This window comes from Notolepis coatsorum (assembly GCF_963971535.1).
Source record: "Notolepis coatsorum genome assembly, chromosome: 7".
Classification (NCBI taxonomy): domain Eukaryota; kingdom Metazoa; phylum Chordata; class Actinopteri; order Aulopiformes; family Paralepididae; genus Notolepis; species Notolepis coatsorum.
In genome coordinates, this window is record NC_140171.1 from 9136817 (window position 1) to 9156563 (window position 19747).

General features: G+C 43.2%; 1 protein-coding gene across 4 annotated transcripts in view; it reads right to left on the bottom strand.

Annotated features, from left to right (window-relative positions):
* Positions 1 to 19747, bottom strand: part of parn (poly(A)-specific ribonuclease (deadenylation nuclease)) — a 30529-nt gene extending 10782 nt beyond the window's left edge. For all 4 annotated transcript variants that reach the window (XM_084318844.1, XM_084318846.1, XM_084318845.1 and 1 more), the window contains exons 1-16: positions 19674 to 19747; positions 19325 to 19402; positions 18701 to 18780; positions 18524 to 18591; positions 16190 to 16271; positions 14634 to 14694; positions 13111 to 13276; positions 10914 to 10976; positions 10544 to 10582; positions 6865 to 6907; positions 6641 to 6721; positions 5014 to 5070; positions 4644 to 4721; positions 3751 to 3794; positions 2222 to 2264; positions 1882 to 1957 (exon numbers count right to left, since the gene is read on the bottom strand). In XM_084318844.1, the coding sequence (XP_084174970.1) occupies positions 1882 to 1957; positions 2222 to 2264; positions 3751 to 3794; positions 4644 to 4721; positions 5014 to 5070; positions 6641 to 6721; positions 6865 to 6907; positions 10544 to 10582; positions 10914 to 10976; positions 13111 to 13276; positions 14634 to 14694; positions 16190 to 16271; positions 18524 to 18591; positions 18701 to 18780; positions 19325 to 19402; positions 19674 to 19692 (1078 nt within the window). In that variant the 5' untranslated portion in view covers positions 19693 to 19747. The remainder of the gene's footprint in view (positions 1 to 1881; positions 1958 to 2221; positions 2265 to 3750; positions 3795 to 4643; positions 4722 to 5013; positions 5071 to 6640; positions 6722 to 6864; positions 6908 to 10543; positions 10583 to 10913; positions 10977 to 13110; positions 13277 to 14633; positions 14695 to 16189; positions 16272 to 18523; positions 18592 to 18700; positions 18781 to 19324; positions 19403 to 19673) is intronic.

Below are 19747 nucleotides of genomic sequence, written 5' to 3' on the forward strand. Positions count from 1 at the left end.
ATCGTATCAACATGCCGGGGCGTGTAGCTTGCTAGCCGGCATGATGCGTGCAGTGCTTTGCCCCACAGGTCTGAGAAGAGGACCTGCACATTTTACTCATTCCCCAAACTCTTTTACATGCCCCGATTTAAAATAGTTCACGACAGTAGACATAATGCTAACGTTAGCGGGGTAACGTTAACGTTAGCCAGAGCCATATAGCCAGCTTGGTACTATGACCCGGACGGGGATCAGGCGAAAGCCTAACCAGACCAATAGCGCTGCTGTACTGAACAACAGGCTGCCTAGTGGTAAATGTAGTTCTTTTTTTACGACATTAAAAACCTTATAACTACCTTGTTTCAACCAAAAATGCAGTTGTAGCTGGTCCATCAAAGTCTCTCCGACGATTAAACCCATTTGCGTCTTGTAAGGAGTCCATTTGGATCAAGGAAATACTCTATTGTAGTAGATCAGAAGTAGGGGAAAGTTACCTGCAGTGACGTCACGGCACTGATAGCGTCTAATAAGCTTTGTAAGCTTTTTTATTGGCTCCATACATGTTATTCGTGCATGGACATTTTTAACCCTTTGAGTGGAATTTCCAAATAGATACCAATGATGTAAACTACCCATAATTGAAGAGTAGGGTTTAACCTGCAAGTGGGCCTTTAAGGTGTGACGTCTGCACTGAGGTTAAGGTGTGACGTCTGCACCAGGGTTTCCGTTAGAAAAGATTGTTGCCGATCTCAGTGTCCGGTAGATTTCAATCTACCGGACAAATGGGATCAATTCCGGTCAGTTTATAGAGCTTAAAAACAATTGATAGGCATGCTATATAAAGAATGACGTCCTCAAGGCATTTATAATATTTTAACTTAAAACTAGGCTACTTTTGCGTATATACAGTCATTAATATATTCCAAATAAAATAAGTCCCTCGAGACCATGCTGCTGCCGACTTGAGGTGTCGGTGGGCAGTCTGCCCGACATTTATAAACAGCAGTCTGTTATAATGACATTTTTATGAGCTAACGAATTCCGTTATATTGGACATTTGTATTAATTATATCAAGCGAAGAACTGAGAAATTTGGCAGAGAGACGGCAACATTATCGTGGGTTTGCGTGATGACTATCTCCACCTCCCAACGACTTCAGTGCTGGATTTGCGAGAGCATGCAGCTGCAGAGCCGCAGAGCCAGCTGTGTTTTCAGGTCCGTTCTGGGGAGCGCTCAGCAGCGCCCCCCACCCAACAGCTGAATTGCCAATGGCTGAATTAGAGTACTGCACTGTGCGGGCACAGCTCTGTGGGTTCTGCGGCTGCATGCTCTCGCAAATCCAGCACCAAGCTCCCGCTGACAACATCGTTGTCATTATTAGACTTGCTTGGTGAAGCATCAATGAAACAAATGTAATGATTGTTTCGTTCATCGCATAGGCTATTTAATTTTAGCCTATTTTAATACAATTCAAATAGTGTTGGAGGGAATTATTTTCACCGGACATTATGACCGGAGAGATTAAATATGTCGGACTTCAACAGATTTTGCAGGTCAAAAACCGGTAATTACCGGACAACGGAAACCCTGGTCTGCACTGAGGTTAAGGTGTGACGTCTGCACTGAGATTAAGGTGTGTATCCACTGAGGTTAAGGTGTGACGTCTCCACTGAGGTTAAGGTGAGGTGCGTGTGTCTCCACTGAGGTTAAGGTGAGACGTCTCCACTGAGGTTAAGGTGAGGTGCGTGTGTCTCCACTGAGGTTAAGGTGTGACGTCTCCACTGAGGTTAAGGTAAGGGGTACAAATCCCCCAACTGCGGATACCTTCTAGCCATGACCCGATTTAACCAGCTAGGACACATCTGTGAAAAGGGTCCATAATGCAGTGGGACAGGTCTCACCAACACATGGTGACTTGAAGGGCGTCCCCTTCAGCTGTTTCTCTAGTTCTGCCAGAGAGGTGTTGTTGATGAGCTCCTACAACAGTCAAACAATATGAAACAATTAAACCCAACCGATATTAAACCTATCCCAACAACAGTCAACAATATAAAATCAGCCATACAACACTTACCAACATATCCCAACAATATGAAACCAACCATACAACATATCCATTCATCAGTACATAAGACATATTGATAGCTGTTAAACAGATTTATTTTCGTCATACGCAGTGTGGCGCAGATAAATGCTGAAGACGTTCCTGAATAAGAGAGTTGAGACAAGGAGACTGGTTACCTTGAAGGGCTGAGTGGAGGCCATGAGCTTAGTGTCCAACAGTCTGAGAGGAAAACAGGACAGCAGAGAAAGTCAACCATTATGCAATATAATGAGGGTGGTAGGATTAGTAGCTTGTAGGGGTGTAACGGTACACAGAAGCCACGGTTCGGTACGTACCTCGGTATTGGGGTCACCGTTTTTTTTTTTTCTTTTTTTTTAGAATAAATGATAATATTTGTATTTATTTATATTATATTTATGATAATTAAATAGAATAATTTTCTATAGGCTTGCCGTGGTAGTCAGTGATACTGGTGTCATTCAGTGTTCAGGCATCCACTTGCCTACTGCCCCTTTAACAACTTATCCTTGCTAAGTTTCAGTTTCACTTCTAGAAAGAATTTTACTTCACGACGAGACTGAAATACTAGAGAACAGATGACATGTTACAAGAATGGCAGAGGATTATTTGGATTTAAACCGATGATCTGTCCGGAAAAGTATGTTTTTCTTTTTATTTGATTGTGCCTGTGAGTCCGGCGGGGGAGAATGTTGATGCGTTTGTTGGCGCGTGTGTGTCGGTGACGCGTGTGTGTGTCTTTCCATTGGTTTCATTTGGTTAACATTATTGGGCGAACAAGAAAACTGTAAAATTGTAATGACCCTGCAGCTGTTCCAATGTAAATGTGCCTTTCTCTGTGCACTTTCGCCCGCTCTGAACTGAAGTCAGGGACTCTGTGTGCCGCGTGCTGTTCTCACAGGACGAATACACGAACCGTTACACCCCTAGTAGCTTGTGTAGGTACTGAGTGTAGTAGCTTTTTTAGGTACCGAGGGTAGTAGGTTCAGTCTGTAGGTACCGAGGGGCACAAACTCATGCCGCACACACCCACACTTATTGCCAAAAGGAAAGGCTACTTTAAATTAGTATTAGCAACAGTAACAGTGTATTGCACTACCAAAGCTACCTAGCATGTCCTATATGCTCTGTAAATAACTATGTACAAATACCGAGATGTCACACCATGTTACCCGTTACAATGTTTTTGTATTGGATTCTATTATATGTTGTACCACTGTATTGCACATCGTTGCGGGCAAGACCACCCGCATTTCATTGTATACTCGTATGCCGTGACAAATAAAACTCTTGACTTGACGTAGGGTTTGAGAGAGAGACTGTGGTGAAAAGCCCTGAACCCTACTATCCTCAGTACCTACACAACCAGACAAGCTACTAACCCTACTATCCTCAGTACCTACACAACCAGACAGAAGTTACTATCCTCAGTACCTACACAACCAGACAGAAGTTACTATCGTCAGTACCTACACAGACGGAACCTACGGAGAGAGCAAGAGAGAGCATCAACTAAGCGACCGACAGTGGCACGAGACTGAGGGTAGTAGAGTTAGTAGCTTCCGTCTCATTGTGTAGGTACTGAGGTCTTGTCAGAAGCTGCCCCTGAACGAGAGTGGGTGCGATGTGAAGTTACCTTGGGAAAACACACATTGTGTTAGAGAGAGTGGGTGAGATATGAAGTTACCTTGGGAAAACACACTGCGTGACCTCTTTGAAGTCTTGTAGGTCCTAGAGAAAAGGATGAAATCAAACGGCTACATTACTCCGTCTCAGTTCAATAAATAAGTTAAAACCATATAGAGCTAAACTGCTGCCCCTCAGATTTATCCGACTGGTATCAAAGTGTGAACATTCAACTCTTACAACTCAGATTTGACTGCTAAAGCTGAGCAGCAGTTGAAATGGCTACAACACAGGCACAATAGTAGTGTTTTCTGACTAAAGCCAACATAAGCAGTGTCTTGAATTGTATATACCCGGTAGGTCATGTTTCCTTCGCCAGACTAGTGAGGAGGTTTATGAATTAAGGAGTGTCCATCATTTTTGCGCAGACTAGTGAGGTTTATGAATTAAGGAGTGTCCATCATCTTTGAGCAGACTAGTGAGGAGGTTTATGAATTAAGGAGTGTCCATGTTCTTTGAGCAGACTAGTGAGGAGGTTTATGAATTAAGGAGTGTCCATGTTCTTTGAGCAGACTAGTGAGGAGGTTTATGAATTAAGGTGTGTCCATGTTCTTTGAGCAGACTAGTGAGGTGGTTTATGAATTAAGGTGTGTCCATCATCTTTGAACAGACTAGTGAGGTGGTTTATGAATTAAGGAGTGTCCATGTTCTTTGAGCAGACTAGTGAGGAGGTTTATGAATTAAGGAGTGTCCATGTTCTTTGAGCAGACTAGTGAGGTGGTTTATGAATTAAGGAGTGTCCATGTTCTTTGAGCAGACTAGTGAGGTGGTTTATGAATTAAGGAGTGTCCATGTTCTTTGAGCAGACTAGTGAGGTGGTTTATGAATTAAGGACAAGTGTCTATGTTCTTTGAGCAGTGAGGGGACATATTAAAGCAACAGTACGTATCTTACCTCTGGCAGAGGGCAGTAGAACTGGTGGATGGTGTGCATGACATCCAGCAACATGTTGTGACCAACCACTAGTTTGCCCTACAGGACAAGACAGAAACAAGGTATAGGTCATGTGATGCCTTCAATACAATAACAATTCAAACATACAAATAAAAGCTCAGACATACCAATAAAAAGTCAAACATAGTCCAGACATACACGGACCAGACTAAAATGTCGATGGCTGCACGGACTAAAAGAATGCAACAGTGGACCTCCTAAATTAGAGCATCATTACCTACATTAAAATGTACTTTCTTGTGCTACTGATGAAATGTCATGGTTTGTTGCAAATGTGATGGTAAAGGAAGAAAAGCTGTATTTAACGTACAGATTTGGAGATGGCGTGGATGACCCTGGAGAAGCCCACCGCATCATTCAGCTCCTCCTAAGGGGGAAAGACAAATACATAATGCATCATGTGCTGGGGGCTGCCGAGTCATCCGGCACAAAGAAAACAGCTGGGGAAAAACCACCAAGCGCCCTGTGATGCTGAGCAGATCCGGTGTGTCGCTGGAGGGAGTAGACCTGGATTTGGTAACAGAATTTAAATATCTCGGGGTCGTACTGGACCCCAACCTTACTTTTAAAAAAAAAACACATGAAAAAGGTAACTTGACACCATAAGATTTTGCCTACAAATTTTAAACAAATCAGGCCCTTCATTACCACCGGCACTGCCAAATCCTACCTCCAGCCTCCACTGCATGATTTTATCTCGCATCGAGTATTGCTTCACAAATTGGTCGTTTGTTGGCGTCACAGCACGAAAACCCATTGAACAGCTGTACAAAAGAGCCATCAAGGTATTTGATAGGAAACCAGTCATATCACCACTGTGCAACTTTAGAGAGGCCGTCTTTTATTAAGATTTGAACATAAAGTTATTTAAAAGCACTCGTCATATATATAGAGTATTGAACAGCTTGGCCCCTCCACCACTGGGAGACTTTATTAGGAAGAAAAATAGTGAGCCTAGTACTAGGTCCGCCTCCAGGGGGGAATGCGTTGTCCAACCTAGAAAGTCTACTTTTGCACAGAATGTTCCATCCATTAAAGGTTGCACTAGCTGGAATGCCTTGCCTATGGCTGTTTGAGAAAGGCCTACATTTGCTGCTCTAAAGAGACGGCTTAAATCATGGCTCATAGGCAGGCAGACCAGTGAACACCTAGGCCTAGTGGCATTTGGGGGGCGATAAGCAATAAGCACTGCCTAATATGCACTTTAAAATGAAAAAACAGAGCACTTTAGGATAGGCCTAGCCTAGATAGCACTCTAGTCGCATTTTAGCATAAGTATTACTCCTGTAATTTCTACTTCTGCTTTGCGTTTTAACCTTGTAATTGTACCGTATGCATTCCAGGTTTTATGCATTTGTGGTTGCATGCATCGTATTTTTGGTTTTATGTACTATATGCACTACCGATGAAAATTTGCCTCGGCTAATTCGGGTGTATTTACATCAATGTTTTATTGCAAAATGCTGAATGTTCATCAATATACATTGTCCCTTACAAATAAATTAATAAATGACCACGCAGTCTCAATAGTCCAGATTTTCCAATATTGAATCTATTGCTTCAGAAATGTGTCCTTTGTCATGATGGCACCAAGAGGCCTTTCACAAAATGTTTAGAATGCCCATATTTCCTGCATGTTGGAAGAGTTGCAGAATGAATGTGCAGAACTACGGTTGCCATTGTTGTGAGAAATATTATTACTGGATGTTGCAAACAAGTCACAGTGAAACAGTAATATGATGCTTTTCCAGTGTTTTACCTACTCGGCCACTATAGACGGTGGTTACCAGTGGTTACAAGCATCCACATTGGAAGGAGAACACAAACGTTCCATGCAAGACTTCCATTAAAAGATGCAGCAAAACACCAAGATGGCATCCTATTGGAAGAATTGAACCAGGAGTCGACAAAAGAAGGGGATCATCACGACGACTCACCTGCTCCCTCTCCAGCTTCTGCTGCTCCCTCCTCTTCCTCTCCTCGTCGCCCACTTTACTGACCTGGATAAATCTCTCCTTCTGCACACAAACACAATTTATATCCATATTTTGCCAGTTAATAAGCGCAAATAATAAGCGCAAATCTGCAACAGCTGCGACCTGTGTATGGCCATCCACACAAACACTTGACCCCCATCCATCCCATCTAAAAAACAACCTACCTTCTCCGTCTCCATGGTTTCCACATGGATCCCCTTGGGAAACCTGGGAAAGCAGAACAATAATCAGCCTTCTAAAGACCATCTTAAGGACCCGTGCACTAGGGATGGGTACCGAATTCTGTACTTTTGAGGTACCGAACCGAAACACGTCAGTACTACAGAGTATCGATTCAAGTGAGATACCGATTTCTTTTTTTACCTCTTTTTTTTTTACCTTTTTTCTTTTCATGTCAACGTTCACACGCACAATATATGCTTACCTAGGATTTGACTCGATTCAACAACAAAGCAGTCGGAGCAATGGCAAGCCGAAAACGGTCGAAATTGTAGTTTGGATTTTTTTTTACGACTGAGGTAGGTAAATTACATTTCTTGAGACTAAAGTACAGAAAAAAGGTACCGTTGGGTACCGGTATCGATTCACAGGTACCGGTTCAAATGTGAAGGTACCCATCCCTACCGTGCACACACCGTTTTTTTTGCATCCTCAAATCCACCATTTTCAATGTAGACCCAGAAACACACCAGCACGGCAGGCAGGCTCAAGACCCAGAAACACACCAGCACGGCAGGCAGGCTCAAGACCCAGAAACACACCAGCACGGCAGACAGGCTCAAGACCCAGAAACACACCAGCACGGCAGGCAGGCTCAAGACCCAGAAACACACCAGCACGGCAGACAGGCTCAAGACCCAGAAACACACCAGCACGGCAGACAGGCTCAAGACCCAGAAACACACCAGCATGGCAGACAGGCTCGAGACCCAGAAACACACCAGCACGGCAGACAGGCTCGAGACCCAGAAACACACCAGCACGGCAGACAGGCTCGAGACCCAGAAACACACCAGCACGGCAGACAGGCTCGAGACCCAGAAACACACCAGCACGGCAGACAGGCTCAAGACCCAGAAACACACCAGCATGGCAGGCAGGCTCGAGACCCAGAAACACACCAGCACGGCAGACAGGCTCGAGACCCAGAAACACACCAGCACGGCAGACAGGCTCAAGACCCAGAAACACACCAGCATGGCAGGCAGGCTCGAGACCCAGAAACACACCAGCACGGCAGACAGGCTTGAGACCCAGAAACACACCAGCATGACGGGCAGGCTCGAGACCCAGAAACACACCAGCATGACGGGCAGGCTCGAGACCCAGAAACACACCAGCATGACGGGCACTGGCTCGAGACCCAGAAACACACCAGCACGGCAGACAGGCTCAAGACCCAGAAACACACCAGCACGGCAGACAGGCTCAAGACCCAGAAACACACCAGCACGGCAGACAGGCTCAAGACCCAGAAACACACCAGCATGGCAGGCAGGCTCGAGACCCAGAAACACACCAGCATGACGGGCAGGCTCGAGACCCAGAAACACACCAGCACGGCAGACAGGCTCAAGACCCAGAAACACACCAGCATGGCAGACAGGCTCGAGACCCAGAAACACACCAGCATGGCAGGCAGGCTCGAGACCCAGAAACACACCAGCATGGCAGACAGGCTCGAGACCCAGAAACACACCAGCATGGCAGGCAGGGAGATGTGTGTGTGATATATATATAAACACATGCACATCTCAAGCCTGATATTAATATATAATAATAATCAACAAGCAAGATACTCCAGGGTATCTGCAGGTTTAGCCCAGTCAGATTTAAGGCTTTTTAAGACTTTTTAATGCCACTCAGAATTAAATTTAATACCAATTTCACAATAACAAAAATCATGCAACGACACCAATTAGTTTAAGTTTAGGGACACGTTGGTCCAAAGATGTTTATTAAAAAATAACTTGGAAACTTAAAAATCTTGAACTTAAAGGAGTAACTGGATTGGATGAATTTCAACAAAGGGGTGACCAAACATAAATAGCAAATATAGCTATACAAAATATACCAGGGGCCAAGCAGCAAGTGCAACAGCCACATTTCCGTCAGAACACATACTACCATAGGACTGATACCTGTAAGAACACATGATTATCACCATAGGACTGATACCTGTCAGAACACATAACTATTACCACCCTCCCCAGGGTATCAAAAAAGTCAACCAACAAACTAGATTCTTGTGCCGGATCTCCTCTCTGGTAAACAAGAATACCCTGAAGACTCTAACAGGAGCACTCATTCAAGGGTACTACGACTATGCTTGCACCTCATGGTACCAAAGCACCTCAAAGGCCCTAAAAACAAGATTACAAACATCACAAAACAAACTGGTCAGACTACTGCTTAACCTCACTCCTAAAACCCACTTTACCCCTGCCCACATTCAAAACCGCTCTTAAAGAGCACCTACGGGAGGCTGCAATTAGAAACTGGGCACCGTAAATGTCCAACGCCCCCCCCCCCCCCCCCCCCCCTAATGTACAGTCTCCTCCCCATCATATGTATATATTTTCTGTTAGGATCTCTGGGTAACAGTACTGTATATTTGCATATGTCACAAATGTAACAGTACAGTTACTATGAATTGAAAATGGGGGACCCTGATGTAAACAAGACGAAAGTCTCTCTGGTCTGCATCCCCTTAACAATTGTGTGTATTGATCTGTTATCTGTTAATAAAGTTTTTCATTTATTCATCCAGTCGTTTTGTTTTTGTGGTTTGGTTGAATGAATGAAAACTTTGTTTAACAGATTGCAGAATGGGTACAATACAGTACGGCTCAATACACACAATTGTTAAGATGATGCAGACCAGAGAAAGACTTTAGTCTTGTTTACATCAGGGTCCCCCATTTTCAATTCATAGTGACATTTATGACACTCAACATACATGACATTTATGGCATAGGGACATACAGGTATATAGTACTGTTACATTTGTGACATATAAGATATGCAAATATACAGTACTGTTACCCATAGATCCTAACATACATATGATGGGAGGATACTGTACATTAGGAGGGGGTGGGTGGGAGGAAAAAATACATAGTGGGTGACTCTCATCGAACATAAACACAAACGTGTCCTTGTTTACATCCGTGAATAGATTATTTTCAAGTTAAGACCTCAGCTTCAAGTGTTGGCGTGGAGCCGCATGTTATCCAGACTTCTGTTGGTGCAGATGTTATAGTCCTACCTGAGATGGCGGGGTCGAAAAGAAATTCGAAATAGTAGTTTGCAGGCGCCGTTTTTGCAGAGGTACGCTTAGCGCTGCTCAGCATGTGCGACTCGACTGCTCTTTTGTTGTTGTTGCAGCAGGCCTCGTAATGGTCTTTGACTGGGACCAACCATGGCGCAAACAGTGGATTGTCGAGCCAGTTCTCGTTAAATTGGCACTTTCCCATATTAACGAGTGCAAATGCTAAACTAAACGTAACGTTATCGCTTCCGCTTCGCCTTGCTAACGTTAGCTAGACTCCACTGAAATTGTTCCCGGCCAACATAAGGACCCGTGTTGGTTCCGCCCCATTCCGGTCTGCGTGATGCTACAACGCGGTCAATAAAAACTCCCGACTTTATCTCCCGTTAACCGTACTTCCCCAGATTTCATAATAAAACATGACATGGCATTTTATCTTTCCTTTCTATGGCATTTTTAAGACCTCTGAAAATGGATTTAAGACATTTTAAGACAAACTAAGGCCTTAATTATTGATAAACCAATTTAAGACTTTAAGACTTTTTAAGGATCCGCGGACACCCTGTACTCACTTCCAGTTCAGCGTCTGGTAGATCAGCTTTCTCTGAAACCTGGTGAGGAATATCATAAATCAAATCAAATCAAATCTTATTTATAAGGCCCGACAACACACGTTAATGTCCCCATGGGCCGTACAGATCTTCTTTAAACAAGTCAAGAAGAAAACATAACAATAAGTCAAGAACAGAACAAGAACACCATAAGGTCCAAAGAATTTAAGATGAATGCAAATAGGGGCGGTCAGGTGGCGTAACGGAGATTGCGTTCGTCACCAAACCCCGGAGCGATCACCCCGGAGTGATATGAGTGGAGGTATAAATATGACATTGACGTAATGATAAATGTATGTGGGCTGTGAGGGGAAGCTGTAGGCTGGATTACCCCGTGCACGGGTCCAGGTCCACCGTCTTCTCAGAGTTAGTGAACAGAGACTCCACCTTATCACTGGAGAGAAGAACACAGGAGAAATAATCAGGGGGACAGGGTTCATTAGAACCTGGGAGCTGCATCGTCTCATGTCTTGCTCTAAACCATTACCTTTCCTGGTTTCACATTTCACCCGACGGACCACAACCTCAGTTGCATGTGGGATATTGATGTCCCGATCAATGTTTATTTGCCCCCGATCACAATCCCAGAGTCATTCAATATAGAGTATCGGTCGAGCACAGACAGTGCACACTTCCAAGTATATAAGTTAGTAAAACCAGGGCGGCTAGGTGGTGTAGTGGGCAAGGCACTCGCCACCAGTGTGGAGACGCTAGGATTCGCGTGTTCGAATCCAGCTCTCCACATTGTTTTCAGTTTAGCTGGTCGTCCGCAGTAATACACATTGGCCGTATTACGGGGAGGGAAACTGAAGGGTGGGGATCGGGCGTTGTGAACAAGCGACTCCTACAAGTCGGTTGGTGCGCCTGCGCAGTAGAATCAGGAAGTGTCGGGGGCAGCGTGAGCCTCCCATGCGTTACTCCTCGACACTGAGAGATCGAGCTGCGCAGGTGAAAAGATGCGACTGCTGTTACCTCAAGTACCGGAGGGGACTTGTGCTATGTATGACTTAGTCCACATTGCAGCCGGCTTGTGGGAGGCAAGAAACAGCGTTCGTGACAGGGGAGGGTTGAATTGGATGATACAAAATTGGGATGGGAGAAAATAGAAAAATGGGAGAAAAAGTGGATCAAAAAAAAATAAGTTAGTAAAACCAATCAAATGTAGGCAAGACATGCTTGGTAATTGTGATACCACAGCTTTCCTTCAATGGTTCTCATTTCTTTATTTATTCTTTCCCACAAAAAAGGATCAGAATTTGATAGGGTTTTGTATAGCCGATACCGATCAATTAAAATATGCCGTGCTCTGCTCAGATTCCAATCTGTCCGGTAATCCATACTTCCCAATGATTTCCATGAGGAAATTGGCTCCAAGTGCTAAATTCCTATTATGAATGTGAAGTGTAATTCCTAGTAAAGGCTTCAAGCAAGGGTTCCGTTTACTGTCACGCATACCGGTAAGTCAACTTCACACCCTGCTACCAAACATGACGTCACAAAGAGTGACACGTTCAGCCGAACGCACAATTGGAGGGGGGCTCCCCACCCTCCAGAACATTTACAACAAGCGTTGCAAGGGCAAGGCTAAGAGAATCATTAAAGACTCCAGTCACCCGAACAACTGCCTCTTTGAACTGCTGCGGTCAGGCAAGCGATACCGGAGTCTCAAGGCGAGCACAGAAAGACTCAGAAGAAGCTTCTATCCCCAGGCCATCAGGCTGCTAAACGAACAATGAACACTACACAACAACCACCAAACGCACATAGCACACACACACTCACTTTAAACAAACACACTGTAGCACCCACTCCACACACTTTATAGCACACACCCACTTTAAACAAACACTGTAGCACCCACTACCCACACTTTATATTTATTGATGAAGGATTGCACTACAACTCGTACACCTTACTGTAAATTGTACCTCATCCCATTTCTGCTTTGCACTATATAGTACTGTACATTAGTACACTGCATAGTATTGTATATTATATGGTAACTCAGAACATTGTACATATGTCTATACCGAACACTGTGACCTCATTTTCTTCTTCTAAATTACATGCTATGTTATTTGATACTATCTCGTCTAGCACAGTCTCTGGAGCGTAACAGTAAGAAGCATTTTGTATGAAAGTATTCTGTACTTCTGTATGACAACTATTAAAGAAACTTGAAACATATCCCACTCACTAAAGAAGAAATCCACCAGTCGCTCTCACTCCAACACGTCCAGGGAGGGTACGGTCAAGCAGGACAAGTCAAGTGCAAAAGCTCAATGTCAATTCTGATGAAGCCAGAATTATTCTTATTGTAAACTACTTACACCACCTGGTTAATTAATTATTGGTGTTCTTTTAAAGAGTTAAACCAGTTCTTTTGTTACTACTCACACCACCTAGTTAATTAATTATTCGTGTTCTTTTTAAAGAGTTAAACCAGTTCTTTTGTTACTACTTACACCACCTGGTTAATTATTAGTGTTCTTTTAAAGAGTTAAACCAGTTCTTTTGTTACTACTCACACCACCCGGTTGATGAAGTCTTTGTGTTCTTCAGGTACGTGCGAGGGGCCTTTGGAGGAGGGGGAGATGAAGGAGGCGGCCCCCGCTCCGTTGGCCTGTTGGTTTCTCCTCTCCTCTGTCTGCTCCCTCAGCTGAGCCTCCTCTTCCTGGTTCAGATATGGGATCCCTATGGCAACCGGAGGGGGAAGAATTGGTCCGACTCTTCATTACCGGTAATTAGGCATTAGTACATTTTATTTAATTAACATTTTTATTTTTTTAAATGCCCATATGAAAGCTTTGCGTTCCTTCATACTGCAATGTCAATATGAATTTGTATGCACTGAGGACATCTGGGTAGCGCAGCGTACTAAGCGCCTGCCTACCACCGCGGAGACTCTGGGATCGAATCCAGCTGTCAGCGGTACCTCGGGCTTGGTCAGGCGTCCATACTAACACAATTGGCAGTGTTAGCGGGTGGGAAGCCGGTGGGGCATGTATCCTGGTTGTTGTAAACAGCAACTCCTACTGGTCGGTCGGGGCGCCTGTTCAGCAGGGGAAATATCTGGGGGAGGTAGTGTGATTGGAGAATTATCCAGCGCCTTTCCTACAGAGATATTATTATTATTATTATAGGGGCACTTATTATACAAGTATTATTTATCATCTGGTGCCACCTAGTGGGCGTTTACTGCAACTGTAGGATGCCTGGGGACTGAGATTTGGACAGGTGAGGCCGATTCAGCGTCTCTGTGACGCACTATTTAAGCGACACACGTAGCCATATGCCTGTAATGAGAAAAGCCCCGTGGGCGATCTAACTGGCTAACGGTACGTTGCATTGTATCATCTCTTGTATGCACTGACTCTGTTCATAACTATCATTTATGTATGTAGCGCATGTGGCTAATGGATGCCGTTTTGTTTCCTGTTTTGTATAGGTAAATAATCTACTGACCGATGCTAAATGCTGACAGCTACTACTAACTGGCTAAATGCCACTACTACTACCAAGCTGCTAAATGCCAAATGCTGCTAACTAAGGACTAATGCTACCAGCTACGAGCTGTCTAAATTGACCATCTGGTGGCTATATTAGTCAATGACAGTGGAATATTGGAGCGTTTGGATGGGATATCCTAAATAAATAACGTTCAAGCAAGAGTCTGAATTGTTTCCTTTGGTCCGGTATAAACAGTTGATCGCCTGCACCCTTTCAATGGGGAGATCTAGTTGACTCATTGACTGAGACCGCTAGATAATTGAACAGTGATCCTCCCACGCGTTACACTCCCCCAGTGAGAGTGAGAGTCCTCACTGTCAGGTGAAAAGAAGTGGCTGGCTGACTCCACATGTATCGGAGGAGACATGTGATAGTCTTCAACCCTCCCTAGGCCGGCAAGTGGGGGGGAAATGCGCGCAACGACCAGGAAGGGAATTGGCATAACGACTAAATTGGGATGAGAGAGAAAGAAAAAAAACAGAAAAAATGGGGGAGAAAAAATAAAAATAATTTGTATGCACAGTTAGACCCGACTACTCACCGTGACAGAACACTTTGTTGAAGTCAAAACCCTGGCTAGCCAGGAAGTCTATACTGGAACTCTGAAACGAAAAGGATCATATGGCCATCATTAGTCAGTAGTTCAGCCATGGCTAGGAACCAGGTTTGGGATCAATCACTGAATTCAGGAAATGGGATTTTCTTTCAAATATTGAAATTGAAAAGCTTGTCCAACCTACTGACAAGTAAAATGAGAATGGATGTTCCATCATCAGCTATTCATATTGAAGTGAATTCATCTAACCTTGTTTGAAATAAACAGTCAAAACACGGGTACATTTTGGCTACGGCTGGTGAGTGTTGATAACAACGATCTATTTGGCAGTTAGCCAACCTGTGTTCAGAAGACTTAAGGAACACGCCAACATTTTGGTAAATTAGCTTATCGTCTTCTCCAGAGAGACAAGATGATAAGATACCAGTTTCCTCTGTGCGTTCAGTAGAAAGACATATGGCTGCATGTTACCCTAGCTTAGCACAATGAATGGAAGCGTACATGACCGGTTAGCCTAGGCATTGTCCAACTAACACAGGGGTCGGCAACCTGCGGCTCTTTAGCCAATCAGCTGTGGCTCCCTGACAAAAAAGTATTATTCTTTTACTTTTTTTTTTTTATCCCTTATTTTGGAGATCGATGTCATACTGTGACACTGAAATAAAAAAATATTTCATCAACTAAAATATACAGTACATCACACCCCGCGCCTCTCCCTGCCGTCAGCAAGTGGCTAATCTTGAGTTTCTGACCCCCCAGTAAGCCAACCATAGATAAATCCAAAAAAAGGAAAGTCTAAGGAAAATAGAGGGTTTAATTCAGCGTGGACAGATTCATTTGCTTTCACGACTAACGATGCAGGCTTACCTGTATGCCTGATATGTGGTGAGAAATTTGCAAACAACAAAAAATTTACTTTTTATTTTATAGATTTTTCACAAATAAGGGAAGGACTCAAATTACTTTGGGTATGCAATGGTCAGGTGTTTTACGCTAAATGTGGGGTATGCTTGGGGATAACTATATATAAAATGTTATACACCGTTATCTTCATCTTAAGGGTAAATTGGTTTTGCGGCTCCAGAGGAATTTTATTTTGTGGGAGGGGGGGAAAATGGCTCTTTTGATAGTAAAGGTTGCTGACCCCTGAACTAACACCTCTCCTGAAGGCTAACCGGTCATGTCCGCCTCCATTCATTGTGAAGTGCTAGGCTAACATGCAGCCAGATGGCTTTATACTGAACACAGGAAACTGGTATCCATCTTCTCGTCTCTCTCAGGAGAAAAGGTAAGCTAATTTCCCAAAATGTTGGCATGTTCCTTTAACTCTAGCACCCAAGAAATCCAGTTTAGCTGGTGGAATTCTGAATCCAATATACAGTTGAGGAAAAAGGTTTGCCGTTTCCTGCCTGGACTCACAATATTCCAATTACCTTTTATTTTGACAGACAATATAGCAGCACTAAAGCACTTCACCACCACTACCAGACATGCATCCTCCTCAGCCGTTCAGATAAACACACACCACCACGATGACTCACTTGGCAGATGAATTTGATGTCGGGGGATGTGCGATTGAATGGCTTGGGGAATATATAAAAATTAAAAGCCTTAATGATGTACCTGGAAAGACAAAAACAAAAAGTGGCCGTTAGTGAAACTTATACCAAATATGATGGTATACCGACATGCAAAAGGTATGGATTTTTACAATACAGTCATCCACAATTTAGTACATATTGCAAAATGTTTTATATATAATAAGAAGAAAGTGTATGTATATATATATATTTGTATTTTTTTCTTCCTTGCTGCAATATTAAAGAAACAAAGAAGAGACTATTTTTAATTAAAAAGCACCATGAAAAGTGCATTACAAGATTAAGATATAAAAAAGGATGTCATATCACATTGTAATTTGTATTGGAAAATGAAATACCGCGGAACTAAGAAAAATGTTGCGATATATATTTAGGCCATATCGCCCAGCCATAGTGAAACTGGGAAAGGTTACTTGGGATATTATTATAATCACAAGTGTTGAGCATGCAGATACCCACATGCAAGGGCCACATGGATACAGAGTATCAGAGTCAGAGACATAGAAGTGCATGCGTGTGTGGGGCAAACAGACTACCCAGGGCCCGGAAAGGGTCTGAACTCTTGCAAAGGAACCAGAATGTCTTGCTATGCTGCTGATCAGAGCACCATTATCAGCCAAGATTTGACAAAGACATTTGTAACTCCCCACTATAAATATCCACAGATGTTAGTAGTGTTTAAATGATGAATCTGTACCATGTTTATTAACTATACACAGGTCATTAATACAGCACAAGACAAGAGTCGTCTGGCTTCCCGTTCAGTCGGGGCTACCATGGAACCAATCAGAACAAACACGGTCATGTGATGATGGCGCTGTGTGGCGTGCGCCACTAGCAAGCATAGTCATTGTTACCGTGGAAACTATTAATTTATCCTGGCTTGCTGGTAGTCAAATTACTGCACCGTTTGGCTTTTTGTTGATGTAGCTATAATAGTCCTCCATTTTGTTTTGTCTTCATTGTGAAGAATGTCATTCAAATATGTATATACACATCTTTTTTTTTCTTCTAGTTTATTTACCCTACTTGCTGAGGATATTAGTCAAAAACATAATCCTAACTAAACCTATGACGAATTGCAACAAAAGCATATTGATATGGAAGGCTACTGCTGTAAGTAATTGAAAGGATAGCTTAGACATGTGGTCACTATGAATTGAAAATGGGGGACCCTGATGTAAACAAGACAAACATCTTTCTCTGGTCTGCATCCCCTTAACAAGTGTGTGTATTGAGCCGTACTGTATTGTACCCTTTCTGCAAGTTCTCATTCATTCACACCAGAGCAAATTAATTGGATGGGCATTTGATTTTACGATATGGGGAGGAGGGGCTGTTCTTATTGAGGCAGTTCCTAAAAGCATAAATGTTCAAAAATGTAAATGTAGGACCATCATATAATGCGCTCCTCCCCATACGAGTCCTCACTCCCCTCCTACCACGCTCCCCTCCTACCACGCTCCCCTCCTACCACGCTCCCCTCCTACCGCACTCGGCTCACATGCTCTGGTGTGCGTCCAGCTCCATCCCTCGCTATACTTTTTGCGAAGCCATGCATGTAAAACTTAAGCACTACTTAAAAAGCATCTTTCACCATTTAAAACAATAGACGAAAATGTATGCAAGTGCTTAAACCTTCCCTAATGGATGGAATCAGAAGCCTGATGGTGTGTGTGTAAATAAGGACTAATAAACGATAAACAAATGGGTGGAGCCTTCAAACTATACATGTTAAATTCAGAAAAGACTGAAGACGAGCATGAATGATGGTCAGATTCTCATCAAACCATTGGAAAGGTGTTGCACACTAGTAGGTAATGAGGGAAGGACCACCAGGCATCACCCATAAGATACCTGCACCTCAAAACTCTCATTTGCCCGGTGATTGTGCTGCTTTATGCACCGAGGTTTGTTTTGGTGAAGAAGTTTATCCCAGATTGATTCTAGATAGTCGTATAATGGGACGCAACTAATTTCAAGATGTGCAAGCTTGTCTCATCACGTGCGACTCCTAAGAATGTATTCATTGGATGCACTGTTGCCTCTATCTTATCGCCTGCGTCAGTAAACCCGATCAGCATCCAAAGCGGATCGGACCTGCACCATTTGCGCCAGACCAAGAATTCTTCTAGCTTCCCCGAGGGATAATTGTGCACTGGTTTAAAATAATCATATCTGATGTGACAGACGCAGCTAAGTTCTTTGCTCAATTTCCTGCCTCTGTCAAACCTATGAAACACAGAGACAGACAGTTATATTACCCACACTTACTTTGACTCAGTTAGATCATATTTGAATGTACATATCCCAAACTGGAAGAGCAGAAAGTCCATGGAATGCTAAGAGAGAGAGAGAAAGGATGAGCTATATTTTACGAGTACCAAACAAATAAAACAAAGTACATATAGGCACCACCAACTGATGAAAGGGGTGCAGTGCATACATTACCTTTTTGAGCTTAGTGTAGCGCTCCTCTGGTGTGTCCAGCCCATTGGTAAGCGCACTGACGTTGGGACCATCGCTAATCCCTGCAATTACATATGACATTATGAGCTAGCGGTGACGTTTTTAGCCTAGTTAGAGATTAACAATGCCGTCTTCCGTGGCTGTCATATTGCCTGGGGTTCACTTGGGTACAGAGCCTCCAGTGAACAGAGAATGTACAGTTTCCACGTCATGTATCAATGTATATACTCTCTTTAGCTCTTTTTTAGACTCTTTTTGTATCACAAACAGTACTGCATTTGTAAATCTGGTACGTCATAAATGTATAGATGTAGCAGTACTGTCTCTGTATGTCATATATGTTATGATGAATTGAAAATGGGGGACCCTGATGTAAACAAGACGAAAGTCTTTCTCTGGTCTGCATCCCCTTAACAATTGTGTGTATTGAGCTGTACTGTTGTACTGTACCCATTCTGCAATCTGTTAATTAAAGTTTTCAATCAATCAGATGTTTTGATTGATTGATTGAAAAGTTTATTAACAGATTGCAGAATGGGTACAGTACAGTACATCTCAATACATACAATTGTTAAGGGGATGCAGACCAGAGAAAGACTTTGTTACCTGAAAATTCCCCATCGATGGCAAGGAAATCCGCTTCCTCTATAGAGCTGTACACAGTGCGTAAACTGTCTTTAAAATCTGCAAAACAGAAAATACCATTTTAGTTAACAGGTCAGTTAGCCATGATGGGCAACCGAGGGGTAACGTTAGCAACGCCACTCATTTGCTGCTAGCTTGTTAGCAAGTTAGCTTGCGACATAGCCGACCATAGATATATAGATTTGAACGTTAACGTTAGCCGTTTAGCCTGCGCGAATGCTATATATATTATCTCTGTACAAAAATACACTTTCCTTCGCGTGTATATGGCTAACTGGAAATTCTGCATGTGAAATTTTTTGTAACTCACTTTTCCGTGTCACCTCCATTCCTGCACAATAACCGAATAATAATTGACAGCTAACGTCTGCTAGCCTTTTAACC